This window comes from Camelus ferus, chromosome 12, assembly GCF_009834535.1.
Source record: "Camelus ferus isolate YT-003-E chromosome 12, BCGSAC_Cfer_1.0, whole genome shotgun sequence".
Classification (NCBI taxonomy): Eukaryota; Metazoa; Chordata; class Mammalia; order Artiodactyla; family Camelidae; genus Camelus; species Camelus ferus.
This window is the reverse complement of record NC_045707.1, coordinates 58572862-58593282: the sequence shown is the minus strand read 5'-3', so window position 1 is coordinate 58593282 and position 20421 is coordinate 58572862. Positions and strand designations below refer to the sequence as shown.

At 38.3% G+C, this 20421-nt stretch overlaps 1 protein-coding gene across 5 annotated transcripts in view; it reads left to right on the top strand.

Annotated features, from left to right (window-relative positions):
- SYT1 (synaptotagmin 1) overlaps positions 1 to 20421 on the top strand; it is a 470145-nt gene that overhangs the window by 288507 nt on the left and 161217 nt on the right. For all 5 annotated transcript variants that reach the window (XM_032493716.1, XM_014554552.2, XM_032493715.1 and 2 more), the window contains one exon: positions 7703 to 7887. In XM_032493716.1, coding sequence (XP_032349607.1) covers positions 7722 to 7887 — 166 coding nt within the window. In that variant the 5' untranslated portion in view covers positions 7703 to 7721. The remainder of the gene's footprint in view (positions 1 to 7702; positions 7888 to 20421) is intronic.

The following is a 20421-nucleotide window of genomic DNA, read 5'->3' as shown; positions in this document are numbered from 1 at the left end:
GAGCGTCTGTGTTTAAAGCTCTTATAAAAATGTCTGGCTGATAGTATGGGCTTATTAAGGGTTAGGTATTTTCATTTATTATCATACTATTTGAAACTGTAGACTGCAGAATCTTCCATCCTGTTTATCACCATCTGAACTGTGTATAGATCGATTTTAAAGTTTTGCTTCACTGTGTGACAAATAATGACAGTTTGCACACAGTTTGATAAAAGAGGGCTTTGAGTTGCAAGCTTAGATTTTCTCTGAAGTGCCTGCAGCTCGCAAACAGCAAGAATTCAGAGCTGAGTTTCAGCAAAGCAATGGAGAATGGGAATTCCACATGATTATTCTGCTGCCGCTATAGAAAATCTTTTGAGAGCCAATTAGTTTCATCCAGCTAACCTGTATGTCTTCAAAAACTGCCAGAAGCACCTAGCTTTATCTTACTGTGTAAAAAGCTAAAGAGGTCATGTCAATTAATATTGTGCACAATGAGCACTGTTGGTGAAAACTGCTAAACCGACCCATGTAGAATTTCCACTTCATCTCTAGGTTTTCATGTCTACCTTTTTTAATCAAAAAAGGAAAAGAGACTTTGACCCTTGCTGAGTCATTTTCCAAACATGACAAATGCACTTGAAGTCTTCATAATGCATTTGAAAAGGCTATTTGCTGCCTTTTCTTGATCGTGCCCCTGCCATTCTTAGCAAAATCTTGGGAGGCCCTTTAAAGCTATAAAGTTCTCCGTTACTGAGTGGTGCTTTGAAAAATAAATGACAATTTTTGACACCACATTAGTGGGAAAGTGGGTACACAATAAGTGGGTTAGAAAAGTAACTTTACATTTGTGAATTTATTATTCAGTGCTTTTAGAGACATCTCTGGTATCCCAATTTCCAAGATTTCTTTCCCTGTTCAAAGTGGGGAATTTTCCATTTGTTTAAGAAATCTTGATTTTCTGTTTCATTATTACAGTAATTCAGTACTTGGATTTTGACTTGGATGGGCTTTGTTTCCATTCTCTCACTCTCTATATTATACGTCTACAGGGAGAAATAATTTAGCAATGAGTATAGTTTTCATTTGGCTCATGGATTCATTTTTATTTTAGTTAGTTCTTCTTGAAATTTATGCTAACTATAATTGCTAAATGTAATTGTGATTGATCTTCTGGGAATGAGAAACTCAGTTTGTTTAAAATTTTATACAGTTCATTACTTTATAATACATTATTTGCAAGCAAGGCTCATGCTTTCTCTTCATTCTTTAGGAAATCTCTGCTTCATGTACCAAAAGAAACCATTATTTTAAACACCACCAAGAAAAAACTGCTGCAAATTAAACTATGTCAAAAAAAACAGTTGCCCATCACATGAATTTTTATTTTGTACTTGCTGAAATTTCATTGACTTATGTAGACAGATTTTATTTTGTGTCACTTCTGTGCATGCAAGAGAGGAAGATAAAAGCAAAAGAGACTGGTTAATAAATTACTAAGATTTCTAAGTCTGTTCTCAACTTGGAGTTGATGGTACCCATAGTTTCTTACAAACCATTTTCCTTTGTGCCCTCAAGAGGGTTAGACAAAGCATTTCTTTAAATATTGTTCCATTAGTGCTTCTAAAACCTTCCAAGCTGTTTGACTCTCATCTGGCCAGCTTGGGTTGTATAGGCTCAAAATAGAAAGCTCAGGCCACAGCCAGGACTCAGCTCCTTTCCTCTCCTGGCCTTTAAATGATTTGTTACTGGAACATCAATGGAGTAAGAAGAAAGTCGGCGGTGCCCAAGCCTGGTGGACAGCGATAGTAAGACACCCTAGATTCTAAGGCAGATCCCCAGGTCAGAGACATAAAAATGTGGGGGGAAATCTATTGTTCCAAAGCTACACAACAGGGGCCCCACATCACTCTGTACCATCAGTCTTTTCACTCCTCCATGCACGTCTCGTTAGGAAGGCAGAGCAGACTTAGCAACAGAATTCACCGCCGCTGGCTGTAAATCCAAATATTCTGGAAACGACGGAACCTAGTACACCTACACCGTAGGTTTTACTTCTCATTACGCGCTCTAGATTACAAGGTACAGAGACTCAGATCACTATCAAAATTAGTATCTGCAGGATACTATGTACTGAAACTCAGAACGCAAAACTAGGGCAAGGAAACAGGATGACCTGAGGGAAGCCTGGTGATAAGGATATGAGTCTGGGGGTGAGCTGTGTTGGGAACTCTGGCTCCACCACCACCTGTTAACCCTGTGACAGTGAGCATGTTATCTCTTTTTCTCTGTCTCTACGTGAAACAGAGGGCTCATTAAACGCTCATAACGTGCATCAAGTACCTAGTACATAATAAGTGAGACCTACCAGTAAATAAGTATGGATCCCCTCTTTGGAGGAAAAAAAGACTAAGAAGAAAGAAAAGAGTGATGAGAAGAGCAGGAGGATGTTGATCAGAGAAGAGAGACAGGGCAGAAAGATAGGAGAGGGAAAGCCAGCCTGGCTGTAGGAGACTGCAGGGAGACAGGCGTGGCAGAAGGGAGAGGGAACACGGGGAGCAGCTTCTACAGAGCGGGGAACGGGAGATGATGGCGATGGTGTACACAGATGTTTGCGTATTTCCTAACTCATCAAGTTGTATACATCAAATAGGTACAGCTTTTTGTATGTTAATCATACCCCCAAGTACTCAATGATTCAATAAGGGATGCTGAAGAAACGGAGCTGGTGAGTGCTCACTCTTTCCTCTCTCCTTATATTTTTCCAAAGACACCTTCAGCATAATCCACACGCCTCTTCCCTATTAGCACTGTGGTATTTGTAGGACTGGGGAGGCATGTTGAGCCCTCTTTCAAAGTAAAGCTAAGCAGGCCCATTTGTGTTCAAATTTGCAGTCATTTATGAGAGTTACTGGCTGAGAACCACACTCTTAAGCAAAATCTTCCCTGCACCTCTTAGGTGACTTTTGCAGTGAGATAAATGGGTAAAATCTAGAGGTGACTGAATCTATTTTGAATTTTAAAAGAGAAAAAGAAAAAGGATCCAGGAACCCTTACATTTTATGGTTTCATGAAGGTTGGCTGCCTGCTGTGCTTCCTGTGGCTCCAAGGCCTGAAAACCACCTTTCATCTCGAGCCATTTTACTGAGACTATCGCCGGAAGTCAGCTCCCTACCGCCATGACAGGGACCAGATAATCTCTTTTACTTAAAGCAAGAGGAACTATCTAAACCAGAGCGACACTACACCTCAAGCCTGTCATTCAAACATTTGCAAACTTGTGGAAGGTTTTGATAATGCTGCTAGACTTCACTCACTGGCTAAGGATCCTAGGGTTTGGAAAGAATTTAAATGAAATCTTTGACAGTGACTTATTTATTTTTTTTCCAAATATCTTTCAGAGTGGGTGTCACAGGTGGGATTTCCTGGGAAGCTGCTCTGAGTCAGAGGTAGCTTGCCGGGAAATGCTTTCCATGTAATGGAGTGGCGGAAGCAGGCTTGGGCAAAGGGAGTTGCTGAACTGAGTTGCAGTTAACCACAGCCTTCAGCTATCCCACAGGGCCCTTCAGAGTTGAGCCAAATTGAGGCAAGAAGCCTGGCCTTTACATCAGCACCCACCAGTCACTGGATGTGGGCTGTCCCTGAGGAAGTGGGTTTGACCTTGAGCATGGCAGGTCCCTTTACCCAAGGGCAATTCTTTAGGAGAGGCTCCTGACTGTGAGCTGTCAGTAGGCAGTGCTCCCTGAAACTGAGGCCTCATTCCTGAAACAGAGAGACAGATGCACACAGCATCCTCTTCTGGCTCTCACCTACACCTACAGAAGGTCAACGGAACTTCTGGTGGGCGAAAATCAATACGTTCTACCTTCCACCTCATGAACACATTCTGAACACATTCTGTGATATCTCCTGGACTCTGTAATCATTTCTGCAAGAATTATTTTCAGCTTGGGGCATTTCTGTGTTAGAATACTTTTTATTTCTTAGGAATAATATATTTTTCAATATTTCCTTGACCTTCTCCTGTTTGCTTAATTCTGTATGCCATTATTATAAAATACAATACTTAAATAGAGATAGAAATAGTGCTTCATCAAAAATCGTGTTTATGCAGTATGTAGACTATCTCACTATATAATCTGAGAAATCCATATCAATTTGCAGACATAGAGATAGACATAATTAAAGTCCTACTAAGTAGAATAAATGTAAGGGGCAGAGGGAAGTTGTCATGGCAACCAAAATCCTGATTTTCCTCATATTATACCACAAGTGTATTAACCTTTATGATACCTTAAAGTGTTTTCTCCATTCTATTTTAACCAGTGGCCATTTTGCATATTATATTTGCTAAATATGTAGCTGAATTCTTCTTCCCTGCAATTTACCTCTTTACATTCCATTTTAAAGCATTTTTTTGAAAATCTGGCATTAGGAAATAGAACTCGGCAAGATACAGTTTTCTCAGAAGCAAAACAGTTTTAAAGGTTTTTTTTTTTCCTCTGTGCAATTTAAAATAATTCAGGTTTATGATATATTGACAATATCTAAACATACAGGTGGGAAAAAAACCAGCAAATATTCGAGCACAAGGTTAACATTTTTAAATGTATATTTCCAACCTCATTTATACAAAAGATCTTATTTAGAGAAATTGGATGTGCTTTATATAATATTTCCTAATTTGCATTTTTATGTAACTCGTTAATATATTTCCAGGTTTGTAAATATTTACCTTTAAGATAATTTTAATAACATCATTTTATGGATTACCACGATTTAAGAAAGTCTGTTAGGTAGTTTCTGGTTTTCTAATATTGTAAATAAGTTACTATAAATATCCTTCTATTAAGTTGTTTGTACAGTTAAGATTGATTATTATAAATTCCTAGAAGAAGAATGAGTGCTTCTGTAGCTTTTAAAATGTTCTGTCACTTTGGCCTTGTAATGTATTTCTCTAATCTACCGACCTTCCCAATTGCCAAGTTCTTTGCATCCTCACCTCCATATCTTTATTCAGCCACGTTTACAAATGAATATATATTTACGTTCAATTCTTTGACTATTTGTGAAATTAAACACTTCTTTTTTTTTTTTTTTTTTTTTTTTTTTGGTCAGGAGGGATTTATGTTTCTTTCTTTTAGAATTGCCTGCTCATGTCCTTTGGCCGGAACTTTCTTCTAGAAGGGAATTTACTTTTCTATTCAACAGTATTTCTCTTGGCATATTCCAGGTGCTAAATTCCACTCTAACAAACTAAATGACCACACCTCCAAAGTCATTCAGTCTGTTTCCTATCAGTCAGATGACTTGTGTTTGCTATTTACCAGCAAAGCAATTCAAAAGAATGTCATAAATACCTTTCCAGTGCTGACTGCATTGTTTCAGAATACTTAGAGTAGACAAGTGGAAGGAACCTTAAATCAGACTAAATCCACATAAAACAAATCACCTAACCTCTCCACAACCCACTTTTTTTCTGTAAAAAAAAGACCAAGTTACTTTTCAAGTTATAACAAGAATTGAGGATATTATACTTAAATCTCAACGACAGTATTTTGGCACATAGTAGATTCTTAATAAATGGCATCTTTAGTTTCTGTTAGCCCCATTTAGTGTTATTCTATCTCCACACGCCCCTTATTATATAGTGACTTTCCCAACTGTAGGTCTCAAACCAGTAGTGGATTGTGAAACTACTAACATAGACAACCAGAAATTTTTAATAAAAAGAACAGCATAGAATGGAATATATAAGAATATTTCACACATGGTAAGGCAAGTTGTTTTTTTATATGAAACATGTTTCATATATAACATATAGAAGGAAAGTGTGTACTGGAGCACAATATAAAATGTACTACTTACTAAGGGTTATAGTCTGAAACTCCTTCAAAAAAACACAATTTTTTTAGCTTCTACTCTCATAGTGGGCAAGTCCTTTACACTATAGTGGCTAAGACACCTAGGTTCAAATCTCAACTGCCAGTAATTGCTACTGTGTAACTTTGAACCAGCTGCATCACCTTAGTCTCCTCACGTGTAAAACTGATTGATTGCTGGGTCCATCAACTGATCAATACAAGGAACAAACTTCCATGCCAGGCATGGTGCTGAATTCTTCACATAGATTAAAACCTTCTATATCTGGTATGATTATTCTCATTTTACAAATGAAGAAACTGAAGAACAGAGATGCCCTGAGCCCCTCTCTGCCCAGTTCTTCCCCTTAGGATTTTATTAGTAGCTGCTATTGAAATTAAAAGCTTGAAATAAGAGAACTAATCTGTTATAAAGTAAAAATTGATTATCTGTGTATGTGGATTGGCCTCAGCCATTATCTCCTTTCAGATCTAAAATCTAGATTTTGATTAAGATTCTAATAAACCCCGCATAACCGAAATTGTTCCACTTTCAGTTATACTTCTACTGAATCTGTAAGTATGCATAATTAATTCATGCAAGGTTTGAATTCTATAAAAATCCTTTATCCAATTCGCTGGTTATTTCCGTTTCTTTGCAAGTCCAAAGGGCGTTAGGGGTCCATCAGCTCTTACTGAGAGTGGGAAGTCACTCATACCCAAGCCTATTTGTATTTATCTGTTTCTCCCCCAAACCACTCTCCCCAGCACAGCCTGAAATCTGAAATCGCAAAATTATTAAAGTCCAAAATATGTTTAGATGTGAAAACATAACTTCAGTTCTACACCTTTAGAAGACCTTATTTTTATAGATCACTCCACATGTACTAAGAAAAATCTAGGGGCAGGTTTCAATTCTTTATATTTCAAAAAGTGTATAAATTAGGAGATTAAATGCCTAGTCAGTCTTCATTTAGCTAGTGAGGAACACTAGAACTGTTTTCTCTAAGGCTAAGATTTTTTTCACTAACTACGTTAAGGATTAATTTTTTTAAATGTTTTGAAGATAAACAAGTATTTAAAGTAATTGAAGAAATCAATTGAATAAAATAATCCAAAATATAATCAAACTAAATAAACTGAAATAATTAAATAAAGTCATGTTTTATCATCAGTGCTTTGGTATATGTCAGTCATGTCACATTTACAGTGGCTTCAAAAACTCACTCAGAAAGACAGGTGAATAATTGATCAGAGTATTGTCGATAGTAAATGCCAAAAAAAAAAAAAAAAAAACTAGGAGGAAAAAAACATACTGTCAATAAGTGAGATTCAAGAGCTGATTTCTGTGTAAAATTCAGCAATCCCAGAGTATCAATGTTTTAATAGTGTTCTTTATAACCATTTTTAAATTGACTAACATTTTGAATGTATGCTATATCAGCACTTCCAATGTAAATATTTGGTCTCTCCTGTCCTTTTAGAAAACACATAACGTTCAGAGTTTAGAGCATGTATGTTGTCAACAAGTGTTTCGTACACATTTCAGTAAGATCCAGGTTAAAAAGTTAAATCTACTGAGCAGTAATTGCCTGCATAAGTAACTAACAGATTTGACACTTTCACATTATTGTTGGGCGAGAATGCTTTCAGTAGTGGTGTCTGGTCTTACCTTCTGGGGAAGAACCTTTGCTGTGGGTCCATAAATATTTCATGAACCAACATAGAGTAATATGCTAATGACAGACTATTTACCCAGTGAGCAGGTGCACCCTCTGATGTTTTTTCATTTCTGGTATAGCTTTGATGTGGGATCAGTTAAGCCATTTTGAGTTGTTCTTTGTTTGCTTCCCTCCCCTCAGAGCTCCACCTGAACCTAAAATGGTGAGTGAAAGTCATCACGAGGCCCTGGCAGCCCCGCCAGTCACCACTGTTGCCACTGTTCTACCAAATAACGCCACAGAGCCAGCCAGTCCCGGGGAAGGAAAGGAGGACACATTTTCTAAGCTGAAGGAGAAGTTTATGAACGAGTTGCATAAAATTCCATGTGAGTATTATTTATTGCTACCTGAGTAAAAATAAATGGTTGAAAATCAACTTACCCATTGGGGGAAAAAAGCACATTTTCTTGTAACATACTACCAACATGCATTTGATTTTTTGTTGTTGGAATGGGAGTATTGCAAAAATAAGATGGAATATTCTTGGAAATGGAATATTCTTATTAAGTATTTAAATATACTTAACACATGAAAATCTCATTTATGAAAAAAACTTATGTTTAATGTAGGTGGATTCTTTTTTTTTTTTTATCTTTTTCAGTCTCTCTCTGGGGAATATTAATGTTTATGGGTCATGGTGTATGTATTTTTTATTTCTATTTAGGAAATCATTCCACTGTGAAGATTATTCACAAACAATAGCTAAAATGTACTTTCCCGTTGGTACAAATTTGGCTTTGTTTCATTCATGTGTTAATACTTCAAAATCGTTTGCATAGCTTTTAGAATTTTCTTTGTTGTCATCAGGATGAAAACAATCTATACCTAAGTTTATTTGTTTGAGTGTAGCACTCAGTTCAATCAGTGGCCTTTAAATCTCAACCTACAGGTGGGTCTTTTTTCTGCAGATCTGAATATTTACTATGCATTAGATACGTTTCTAGGGGTCAGGAAGTAGGTCTTGGCCCTCACAAAGCTGATATCATAGTGGAAGCAAAGAAGTAATTTAATCAGTAAAGAGGCAAATCTATATAATGCATCATGTAGTGATAAATGATAGAAGGGAAACTGAAGGAGAGTCAGTAGGATAGGGAACGGGGTGTAGGGTGAAGGGTTGTTATATTTTAGGATGATCTGAGCTGATGCACCTTGTAAGGAAACTTGGAGGAATTTGGGGAGAAAGTTATAAAATCTGGGCAATACAGACAAAGGCAATAATCTGCCTAGATCAGCAAGGAGCAACCTGTGCCTTAAGTAGAATAAAACAAGGTGGAGAATGGCAGAGGATGACCTGGGTTGTAGCTGAGGCCACAGCATGTGGAGCCTTGTAGATTGTTCTAAGGAACCCGGATTTTCCTCTGCGTGAAATAAAATGCCTTTGGGATATTTCCAGCAGAGGTGTCCCATGATCTGACATAGATTTTTCTTAAGAATCACCCTTGCTATTGGGTTGAAAATGTACTTAGAGGGGTAAAGGCAGAAGAGAAAGCAGAATATTGCAATAATCCAGATGAGCGATTTCTAAAATGTCTATATTCTCTAAGGACAATGAGAAATGTAAACTACAAGAAATCATCTTCTTATCCCCCAAGGAATTAACAACTTGTTGATCTGTCTGTCCATTTTCAACAAATTCAAGTACATCTGAGATGCACTCTTTGTACAATAATGTTAGTAATTACCATTCTCAGCAAGAAGATCCTGTAACCTAGTGAAGATGGAGATGGTCCAACAGAGCGAGCCCTGGGTTGGGCATCACAGGCTCTCAAGTTCTCTGCTCTGCTTTGCTACTGAGCTAACAGACTGATTTTTGGCACTTTTGATGCAACTTAGAAGTCACAACTACATAGCAAAAACCGAATTCCTATATCATGGCAAACTCTCACTTGAATATTTCATCAAAATATTTGCTTTAAAAGAAATGTGTTATAGAGAGGCAGAGAAGACAATGAATAACACCGACCTAAATGCATATTCTGCCTTGTCTTCAACACCATCTCCTTCTCTGGGAGAGTAAACACTATGAGAGGCCTCACAACACTGTCAACAGTGGGATTTAAAGTTCCCCATGTGTCCACACAACCTATTCTCTCATAGGCCTCCGCCGCATGTCATCTTCTTAACTAGGATTTCCCCAACCATGCTTTTTAAAATTATCCTCCCAGCCATCCACATCTTTGCCAGCATTCATTCTTTTATCCTACCCCATCTTTGCCGGCATTTCCTGTCTTCTCCCTTGCTCTGTTTCTCACTGTATTACTCAGCACCATCTGCAATGCTGTGTATTTTATTACCTGTTTTTAAATTGCTCCAGCTCTCTCTCAAAAAGCTCTATGAAGGCAAGAAGTTGGATCTGTTCTATGCATAGTCTAGTCCCTGGTGGTCCTTGGTCTATATGGGGCATTCTATCTATTTGTTAAATGAATGAATCAATCAATCAATTTGATTGAACTTATATCCTGAACTACCACTCTTAGATTTCTGACACCTTGTTAAGATGCTGAGAATTTAAAGCATATTAATTTTTTTAAATTTCTGACACCGAAAAGCATCATTTCAATGCTTGACGGTGTCATTCACGTTGAAAAAAAAAAGTTGTTTTCATATTTATAATGACAGCTCCATCTTGTAGCCTTTTCCACTTAGAGCCAGGCATTACTTTATATTTTCCTCCCTGTTTATCAGCAAGAAAACAATCAGCTGGAAAAAATATCTCTGCGATTCTCCCTTCTTTCTTTTCTTTCCCTTGGCTAATCTCATTTCATTCCTTCCCAAGCCACTGTCCCATTCCTGTATCTCTTTCTTGCAAACTGGAATTCAGACCAGGTAATCAAGTTTTCCCTGCCTGGAGATTCGCTTGTGACTAGCAACCTAAAATATCAGAATGTCAAAGGATCTGGGTAACACCTGTAGAAATATTATTTTGCTAGCTCTCTCCTTGATTTAATGGGAAGAAACAAGTAAAACCCATAAAATCTTAAAATGGCTTGGTAAATAAGTGTTAGAAAAACCCAATCATAAATACAGCCATGCCGTTTGATTATAAATATGTAACTGCATATTTTATACTTTCATTTGAATCCATCACAATTTTACTACCCATGTAATTGAAACTTCTAATGGGATTTATACACAGGGAGTGACATGCAAAAAAATACAACATATCCCTAAATCAAATTCCTCTAGGAGCATATGTTATATAAAGGTGATTACTTTTGACTTGGCATAATATGGCGAGACGCTAAAGACAGGTAACAAATTAGAGTATTAATTGATTTCCGTCTCTGAACTAAATCTTGGCTATCTGGCAGATGTGGGTTTTTTTGCAAATTGATAGCGAACAGCTTTAGTCTGTCACTTGAAATTCCCACTTGTGAGAAGAGGGGTGTCACAATGGCAAAGAGTGTGCATGTCATTAGTTGGGTAATCGGCACAGTCCAGCATGGAACGCATTCCAACCAAATTGCCTGATGATATCATCCAGAGCAAAACAGGGCTTCAAATAAGAAAAGGAAAAGGAAATGGTAAACGCAGAGCATTTTTATCTTTCACTTCGTTCTGCACACTGTTATCTAAATGAAGCAGACGAGGTTTTTTTCAGAACGTTTCTTTATTTTGTAACTTTGATTTTAATGTGACTGGGGCCATGCTTGGTTTGTAAAGCATGCACTCGTGTCATCCAAATAGCGGTGATTAAGGTTTTGATATTCATGAGCTTCTTGAAGTAGAGTGCACCTTTCCTTAAGCACAGCAGAAAGCCAAATAGCCGGAACTCGACTCTTAGCCCAGAATAAGAGCAAGTGGGCTAAGGGTGGTTAGGCAATTCATGCAAAATACCAGTGGATAGACAGCTTAACACAGGGACTAAAAACACAAGCTCTGAAAGACAAATGCTGTATGATCTCTTCAAAAAAATAGCACAAATGAACGAACTTACAAAGCAAAAACAGACTCACAGAATAGAAAACAAACCTATGGTTACCAAAGGGGAAAGGAGGAGGGATAAATTAGGAGTTTGGGATCAGCAGATATAAACTACTGTATATAAAATAGATAAACAACAAAGTTCTACTGTATAGCACAGAGAACTACAATCAATAATTTGTAATAACCTACAATGAAAAAGAAAATATGTATGTGTGTAAACCTGAATCACTATGCTGTACATCAGAAACTAACACATTATTAATCAACTATACTTCAGTAAACACACACACACACACACACACACACACAAGCTCTGGTCACAGATTGCATGGGTTCAAATCTTAACTCTGCCACATACTAGCTCTGTGACCTCGGGAATGTTACTTCACCTTTCTGTGCATCAGTTTCTTCTGATATAAGAAGGAGATAAAAAGAATATCTCCATTATAAGGTTTGGGGGGAAAGGCATCAACACATACAAAGTGCTAGCAGAGTGTCTGGCATGGAGTAAGCGCTCTGTATGTGTCAGCTATTATTAAACTCAAGCTGTCATTTTTTAACAAGTCTGTTTCTATTTTAGAAAAGCCCTCTATTCAGGTCAGACAACCCAAGATTGAGAAAATTCCAGAAACTTTGCAGCGCAATATTCAAGCATTGCATTCTTTAAACTCATTACAAGGCTGCCTGTTCTTAGAAAGATAAATTCCCTCTTGGTGTTTCCTCTTCCCATCATCTCCTCTAATTTTCCCCTGTAATTTCATTTTCCTACCCCCTAATTCCTCTTAGCCTACAGTAGGCTCAAGGCTCACATATCAGCAAGTACCTGTGAAGTTCTATGCATAGCCGGTGCTTCTGAAATGTCAGTTTTCTTCTTATGCTCTAAACTTTTCTTCTCCTAACCTTACACCTCCTCTGTTGTCATCCACCACTCTCTCTTCCTCCTTCATGTCTACACCAGATGGATTAGAATACATAGACCTTGACACCTATTTCTTCAACTCCCATTAACAACACAGCGTTTTCCACTCCAATTTCCACCCTTCAAGTACTAATAAAATGGCCACCGGGTACTTACTGATGCACGATTATGAGGGTTATTGTTAACCTTCACTTGATCAGATATTTCTGCATCGTTATTATGATCAGCCTTCGTCATGTGAAAATTCTTGGTTTCTAGGACTCTGCTCTCATTTCCTCCCCTTCTTTCCTTCCCTCCTTATTCTTTTCATTGACTGGTCCTCTCTTTTCATTGTCTTTCCCTCCCTTAAGTAGGCAGAGGTCCTTGTTTACAGGGTTGTGTTTTTAACACTGCTCCATTCTTAGTCTACAGGCTCTCCCTGGGCTGCACCGTTCTCCCAGCTATTCAGATAAGAAATCTCACTATTGTCCTCGTCTCCCTGCTCTCGTGCATCTCCAGGTCTATACCTGCATCCATTTAAGTCTTGTGAAATCTCCTCCTTAAAAACCTCTAAAACCAGCCAGTACTTTCACACTCCGGTGTCTCCCCTCAAGCTTTCTCTCTTCCTAAACTCCCTTTCCCCATTAACCCTGACACATTCTTTTTTTTTTTTTTTTAAATCACTCAAGAACTAGTTTAGATGTTGCCATTTGGATGAGAAATTCCCTCATTTCCCAAAGCCCAATTATCTGAGTCTTCCTCCAACCTTTCTGAGCTCTCCATTAAAATCTCGACCTTGGTTATCTTGTTTTGTTTTTCCTTTCTCACTGAAATGTAAATTCCTCAAACATCCCTATCCCCCATACTTTGAAAGTATCTGACAACATGCTAGAAATAACAGTACAGGTAGTACCATATTATAGATAGTAACATTACATCCAACAGTGTGGTTCTTGTGCCATGCTTGGAGAAACTGATCTAGAAAACAAGTTTTCAAACCTTTTTAGCCAAGGATCCCCTTTGTTCAAATGAAATATTATATAGAAACCTATGTAAAGCAAGTCAGAGCTGCCTTGGTAAGTTAAAGGCACCTTCCTCACTCACCCTCCCGGAACACTCACATCAGCAGCGACAAAGGCACCTAGCTGTACGGAACACAGTTTGAAAGTAGTGTCCTGAACATCTAGTAGGTGTCCTCAGTGTTATCCCTCATAGCAACAGCCAACAAAACTCAACAGCCAGTGGTGATAGAACTGATTAAATATGGCACAAGTAAATATTCATCAGTGAGGAAAAATGCAGTCCAGTAACCGTTTTCCTTCATGTGGCTGCAGAATGAACGTATCATTGCTATACGCTAATGCCAAGGGCATACTGTTAATTCAAGAAGATAATCTCAAGAAACATATGAGGAGAGTCCTTAGGAACATACGGTAATCCACAGTGTGTGAATAACAATAATTATGGTAATGATCACCAAAATTCATTGACCACCTAGCATGGAAGCACGTGCTCCCTTCTGCCCTGTAAAATCTCTACTAAGTGAGAATAATTATTATACCCATTTCACAGATAAGAAGACTGAAGCTTAGTAAGGCACACGTGGTTCAGGTTGCAGGTGCAGGGCTGTGTCAGGAAACAATTCACAGTTTTGTGATTATTCCTTAACAGAATATCAAATGGCTACCAATCACCTCCCCACTGTTCCTTTCTCAACTGACATGAAGCTATCAGGGTTCTGTGTGCCTGTTCAGAGATGTTGGTTGGTATTTGATATTTGTCTTTTGTTGTTTATTTTAAATGATCGAATACTTGGAACACATGTTTAATACTTACTCTGAGTTTTTCATTGGCTTTAAAGGCAAATGTTGATTCACTTCACGTTTCTGCGTTTCTTTTACTGGACTGACTCTGATAGATCGTCCTGTGAATAACCCAGTAGTGCCTAAGCATTTATGGCTAGATTCCGTTTCATCACGTAGATGAACTCTTCAGCTATCATTGGTGACTCAGTTCTTCTCACACTTCAGAAGAGCACTGGCTAAGATGTTACGTGAAATTATTCATTGTTAACCTCTACTAAGTTGAAAAATCTCTTAAGAAAAAAGTTACAATACTAATGAGTGTTATTTTCAGAGAAAGGGCTTTGCAATATTGAGTGACTTCATCAACGCAATGCTGAAGGACTCTATTTGGGACAAGGACACTTAGAGATAAGGGTTTCAATCCTTCACAGCACAGTTAGTGATCATGCTTATGCTCGATAAACATTTGAGTCTAGTTTAGTTTAATTCCGATTCAAATGTAGGCCATGCACTGTGTATATGTAAATCCAATGTGAATACAGGGAGTGTGTGGGTATATGTGTGTATGTTTTAAGAACACATGAGCAGGAAGGGTATAGCTCAGTGGTAGAGTGTGTGCTTAGCATGCACAAGGTGCTGGGTTCAATCCCAGGCACTGCCATTAAAAATAAATAAATAAACTTAATTACCCCCACTACTACCCCCCGTAAAATAAAGAATACATGAAAAACTTAATCTTACGGCAGAAAGTCAGTTTGGTTCTTTATAGAGTTGGCACTGCCCCCTACAGGATACTGTGGAATAATCACTGAGCCTTTTCAGTGCTGAAACACACAGCTACTGCACTTCAAGGCCATGGGCCCAGGGCCCTACACATCTTGCAACATGGGAGACAAGTTTCACATAAAGAAAAACTACCCCACCTTCAGCACAAATTTTACAGTCTCCCTGGGACATGCATATAGAAGGAAACCTTGCTTATCATGATCTGAACTTAGAACAATTTGACATATCAACACAAAAGTGTTTTTGCCTGGCTCTGATGTAAACTGAATATTCTAGCTTTTATTCCAATGTTTGCCTCACCTCTGATCTTTCATTTTTGCAAATCTTTTGTCTTGTTTCTCTAAATCCAAACATCCCTTTTAGCAGCTGCAAGCATTCAGTTACTTCATTGTGTCTTCTAGTGTAGTTTCGCCTGAAGATTTTTATAATGAAATATAATTATTTCATTATAAATTACTTTCTTGTTTCTCCTTTATATTGTAGCTCGCCCATTTCACTGATTTGCAAAAATTATTTATGCAGGGAGATCATATTATCTATTATTTATACTCTGAGTAAAAGGATTATTATAAAATATTTGTTATCATAGTGATTTTAAAGAACGAGTATGTTATCTGACTCCATCAACATCCTATATTCACTGCAGAAACCTAACAAAATTATTTGCTACTGATGCTGTATTTCAGGAAGGTTGTTTAAATGTGTCCTTGAATTTTGTTTCCCTTTTGGAGGTCTATTATGCAGAAAATTCCCCCAAGAAACTCATGCCTTTAAAATGAACTAGTCTTGAGAGATTTTATAAATTTCCAAAGCACAGGTAATACCAAGTATCAGTAAGTACGTTAAACCACTAAGTGAATTAAGATCTCAGCCAAGTTTCTAAACCTTATTTAGCTATATTCCATTAGCATCTCAAAGGTATTAAGTAAGCACACCTAAGAAAAATAAGGACAGTGAACAATATTTGGACATACATTAAAAATAGCTCAGGAATCACCTTGCTGAAATACTACACAAATATATCCAAAATTAGTTTTAAATCTCTCTTCCTCATATAGCAGCTGCATGTCAAAACACAGGCTACGTTTTCACTCAGGAAGTCTGACTCCAGATGCAAATCTAGAAAGAAAACAGCAGAAGGCAAGAGGCTGAGAGACTGCTGTGTTCGCCCTACTCTAACGACTATGTAGGTCTTTTATTGCACCGCTGACCCGTCAGCTTTGTGCCAGTTTCTATTAAATTAGATAAAGAATTTAGCAGCGGAAACCAGAGGGAAATTCTGGGATGTACCATTATATATTTTTTTTTAGCACTCGGCTTTTTCTTTGTTTTCATTTTCACTAATGAGAATACTTTAATAAAGTATTGAACTTGATACCTTCTGAGTCCACACGCCTCCCCCTTTCTGCCTTTTAAGGGAACGCAGATAACTTTGAAGTAAAGATTGAGAAGATATTGGCCCTTTTACAAGTTTCCTCACCAAGCAGCACTCTCATTGAAACTGCTGTCCTGGAGGAATCCCCAAATCACTTCAACCCTCTCCCTTTTTCTCTTTTAAGCTTTTTACCTACATGCAGGTGGAAGAAAAAAAAAAAAAGGCAACAGTAAGCTACAAATAATAGAAATATATTTGGCAAATAAATACACTCTTTATGGAAAGAAGGGTGTACCTGTCCACAGAAGCTAAGTAATGAGCCAGGATCTCAGGGTAACAAACCTCCATTGATAGAGTTATATGGTTCAGTGCCTTGAAAGTAAAATTTTATTACAGTAATTTTCTTTTCATAAGGATTTGGATCAGATTCTTCAAAATCAATAAACTGTTGCGATGGATTAAAAACACTGCTGTTACATCATATAAATACTATCCCCTAAATTCTTCTGTACATCTCAGTAACCTTAAGTTTTTAGACTTTGTCCATAGTTCTATGTTAGTCACTCAGAGTCTCGGGCCCAATATTAATGACAAGCCCAGGTTGGGGGAGCAGTGTTGGCTCTGAAGAAAGGCCAGAGGATAAGATCTGGAGTAGGTCTGTCTGGGTTCAAGGTCCCAGTGCTGCCATTACTGCTGTATGACCTTGGGTGTATCATTTTAATCTCTCTGTAAAATGAGGATAATCACAGTATTTACCTCTGGGAGGACGTGAGCAGTGAAATATTAATACACATGAAGTGTGTAAGACATTGTCTGGAATATAATGCAGGCTATATTCAAAATCATTCAAAGTAAACTTCTAATGCATATTTATAAAGTTCCTACTATGTGCTAGGCTGTGTACGCCATGCTTAGGAACTAAACCAAAGCACATGTAATGCCTCAGTAGCATTACAGACTCAGAACGTTTCTACCAGAAGGATCTCTAAATTCAAGTGTCTTGGCAAGATACCGACAGCTTTGTAAGATATGATATGACCTTTGTATACATTCCAGCCTCATCTCCAACTGTTCAGCCTCACACAGTTCATTTCAGCAGGACAGAGACTCAGAGTTACTGAATTTATTACCCGTATGGTCCCCTGCTCCCGGATCTTGGTACAAACTGTCTCCTCTGCCTGAAATTTCTTGCTGGCTTCTGCTCATCTGGCTGAACAACGTCAAGTTACGCTTCAGAAATCTACTCGTTTTTAAAGGTCTTTCTGTTCTCACTGCTACAAAACCTTGTCATCTACTATTAATCAGCAGTTCGCCCTCTGTTAGAAGTCTGTGCTTTACATATGTTTGTAATTTCTACTTTATGTACGTATCTGTTCATGTTTTCTCTCTTAATGCCAGCCGATCTGCGTGAGATCAGAACAGTCTTCCTCTGTGTGTCTCCAACCTCAGCACCAACCTTGGCTCATACTAAGCAGAAATACTCTCCTTTAGCTCAAAAGATCCTAGATAATTTTATTAACAAGAAAATGCTCCAGTCATAGAGAACAGAGAACAGATTGGCAGAGGCCAGAGGCAGGGGGTGGGGAGTAGGCAAAATGGGTCAAGGGGGCCAAAAGGTAAAAATTTGCAGTTGCGAAATCCGTCAGTCGTGGGGAAGTAATGTTCAGCATGGTGACTGTGGTTAATAATACTGCAGTGTGTATTTGCAAGTGGCTAAGAGAGTAGATCTTAAAAGTTCTCATCATTGGGGGAGGTATAGCTCAGTGATAGAGTGCATGCTTAGCATGGACAAGGTCCTGGGTTCAATCCCCAGTACCTCCATTTAAATCCATCAATCAATCCTAATTACCTCCCCTCCAGAAATTAAAAAAAAAAAGTTCTTATCACTAGGAAAAAGATTTGTAACTATGTGTAGTGATAGGTGTTAACTAGACTTATCAGGGTGATCATTTTGCAATACACACAAATATTGAATCATCATGTTGTACACCTGAAACTAATATAATGTTATCTGTCAATTACATCTCTTTTAAAAAAAAAAAAGTGCTTCCAAAAAGGTATTACTGGAAATGGGTAATAATAGTAGTCAAAGGTGGAATTAAACACTATGCTGGACTACAGTTAGGCCACTCTCTGAGCCATCTTGCTTTGCCCTCAAGCACTCAGCCCTTCACAATCATCTTTTCTCTCCTTTTATTTTTCTCTCCCTTTGCTCAGTCTTTGTCATCTCTTGTTTCATTTTCTTTCCTCCTTGCCTGTGATGAATTAGAATATACCCCATTTGGTTCGTTTGAATCTCTTTGGCCTGGTGGCAGTCCAGTCTGATTCAGCACTGAGATACAAACGGCTACCAAATTGGTCCTCGGAGTAAACGGTTCTCCCCGTAAGCATTTTTACTCAAGTGGAGACCTGGGACTTGATACTAGTTTCGTCTTTCAGTTGTAAAAATAATGCAGCATTGTATTGCAATGCCCAGGAAGCAAGATGAACTCGTTTCTTATAACGATTGCTGTACAACATGGCCTGGTTTTTTGTACGTTCACCGAGAGTCCAAAGATGCCAGCAAGTGTTGTGTTACAGCAGTTTCTCCCCCGACAGGTACTTTTGTGAGGTTTTCTCTGGTGAGTAGCTTTTTATAGAAAACTCGTCTGAGTCTCTCTTTCATTTATGAGCCACACAACGCACAGCACGTTAGCCTTCCAGGGGCTGTTGTTGCTGATAATGCCACAACCGTGGATATCATCTGAAGTGGTGCTTCAAGATGGCTGGCAAGGTAACTGGACCTGTTCCATATCACTTCATCTTTCCGCCGCTGCTGTCATCCATCCACCTTTCTTTTCCAGACCTGCTAATGTGGCTCTCGTGTGATTTCACTGGCTGCCTTCCAGGTCCTCATCAGTAGAGAATGCTTTGCTGTTTTGCATTTTGTAGCCTTCAGCTCTGACACCAGCGGCGGAGGATGTGAAAGCCCATCAGAGTTCAAACTTAATGATCTTTCTAAAAGTTGAGCACCGCATGACTTCACCGGCGCTTCCGTTACAGGAAAACAAGTCAGTTCTGCTGCTTTCATCCTCCACTGGAGCTTGACGCAGCTTTGCGTCTGTCTGGACTCCCTGACCTGGCCCTTCACTCAGCCAGAGACACTGGGCCTGTCTGTAACAGGCACCCATGCCATGTCCCTTACCCTTACTTGTATTCTCTTCTCTCTTGGTTTCTGACACTTTCATCCTCTTTCTTTTGGAGTGTTCTTTCTCTTTCTCTCTGCCTTCTCTGATCACTAACAGGTGGGCACTTTCCAAGGATCTCTATGACCTTCATCTACCTCTACGATTTCTTCATAATTTCAGTATTTCCAATACTATCTGTATGTACATCATACTCGAAAGTCAGTCCCCAGTCTTGATGTCTTTACGGAGCTCTCCCCTCGTGTTAAATTACCTTTATTAAAGAATGGTTTGCCTACAATGAGATGCACCCATTGCAAATGTACAGCTCTGTGCATTTTGACAAGTATATCAAATGTAATCACACTCCAAAACAGGGCTCTGGTCTCTTGCCAGCAATTCCTGCCCTGATTCTAGGTGATAATTGTTCTGCCTTCTGTCACTATAAATTAGTTTTGACTGTTCAAGCATTTCATAAAAATGGAACTATGCCCTGTGTAGTCTTTTACATCTGGCTTCTTTCACTGAGCCTAATGTTTTTGAGATTCGCCCATGTTCTTTTATTTATCAGTAATCCATTCCTTTTTATTGCTCAGTATTCTACTGTATTTTCCATTGTAGTCCACAATTTGCTTATCTATTAATGAAAATCCATGTTGTTTTCAGTTTGGGACTCTTAAGAATAAAGCTGCTGTAAATATTCTTGTGCAAGTCTTTGAATTGATATATGTTTATGTTGCTCTCTTGTAGAATGCCTAGGTATGGAACTGCTGAGTAGTAGGAAAAGTATTTTTCTTTACATAAGAAAAAAAATTCAAACTTTTCCAAAAATGACTGTGATATTTACCACCCACCAGTGATGTACTAGAGTTCCAGTTGCTCCGTGCCCTTGTCCACAGTTGGAA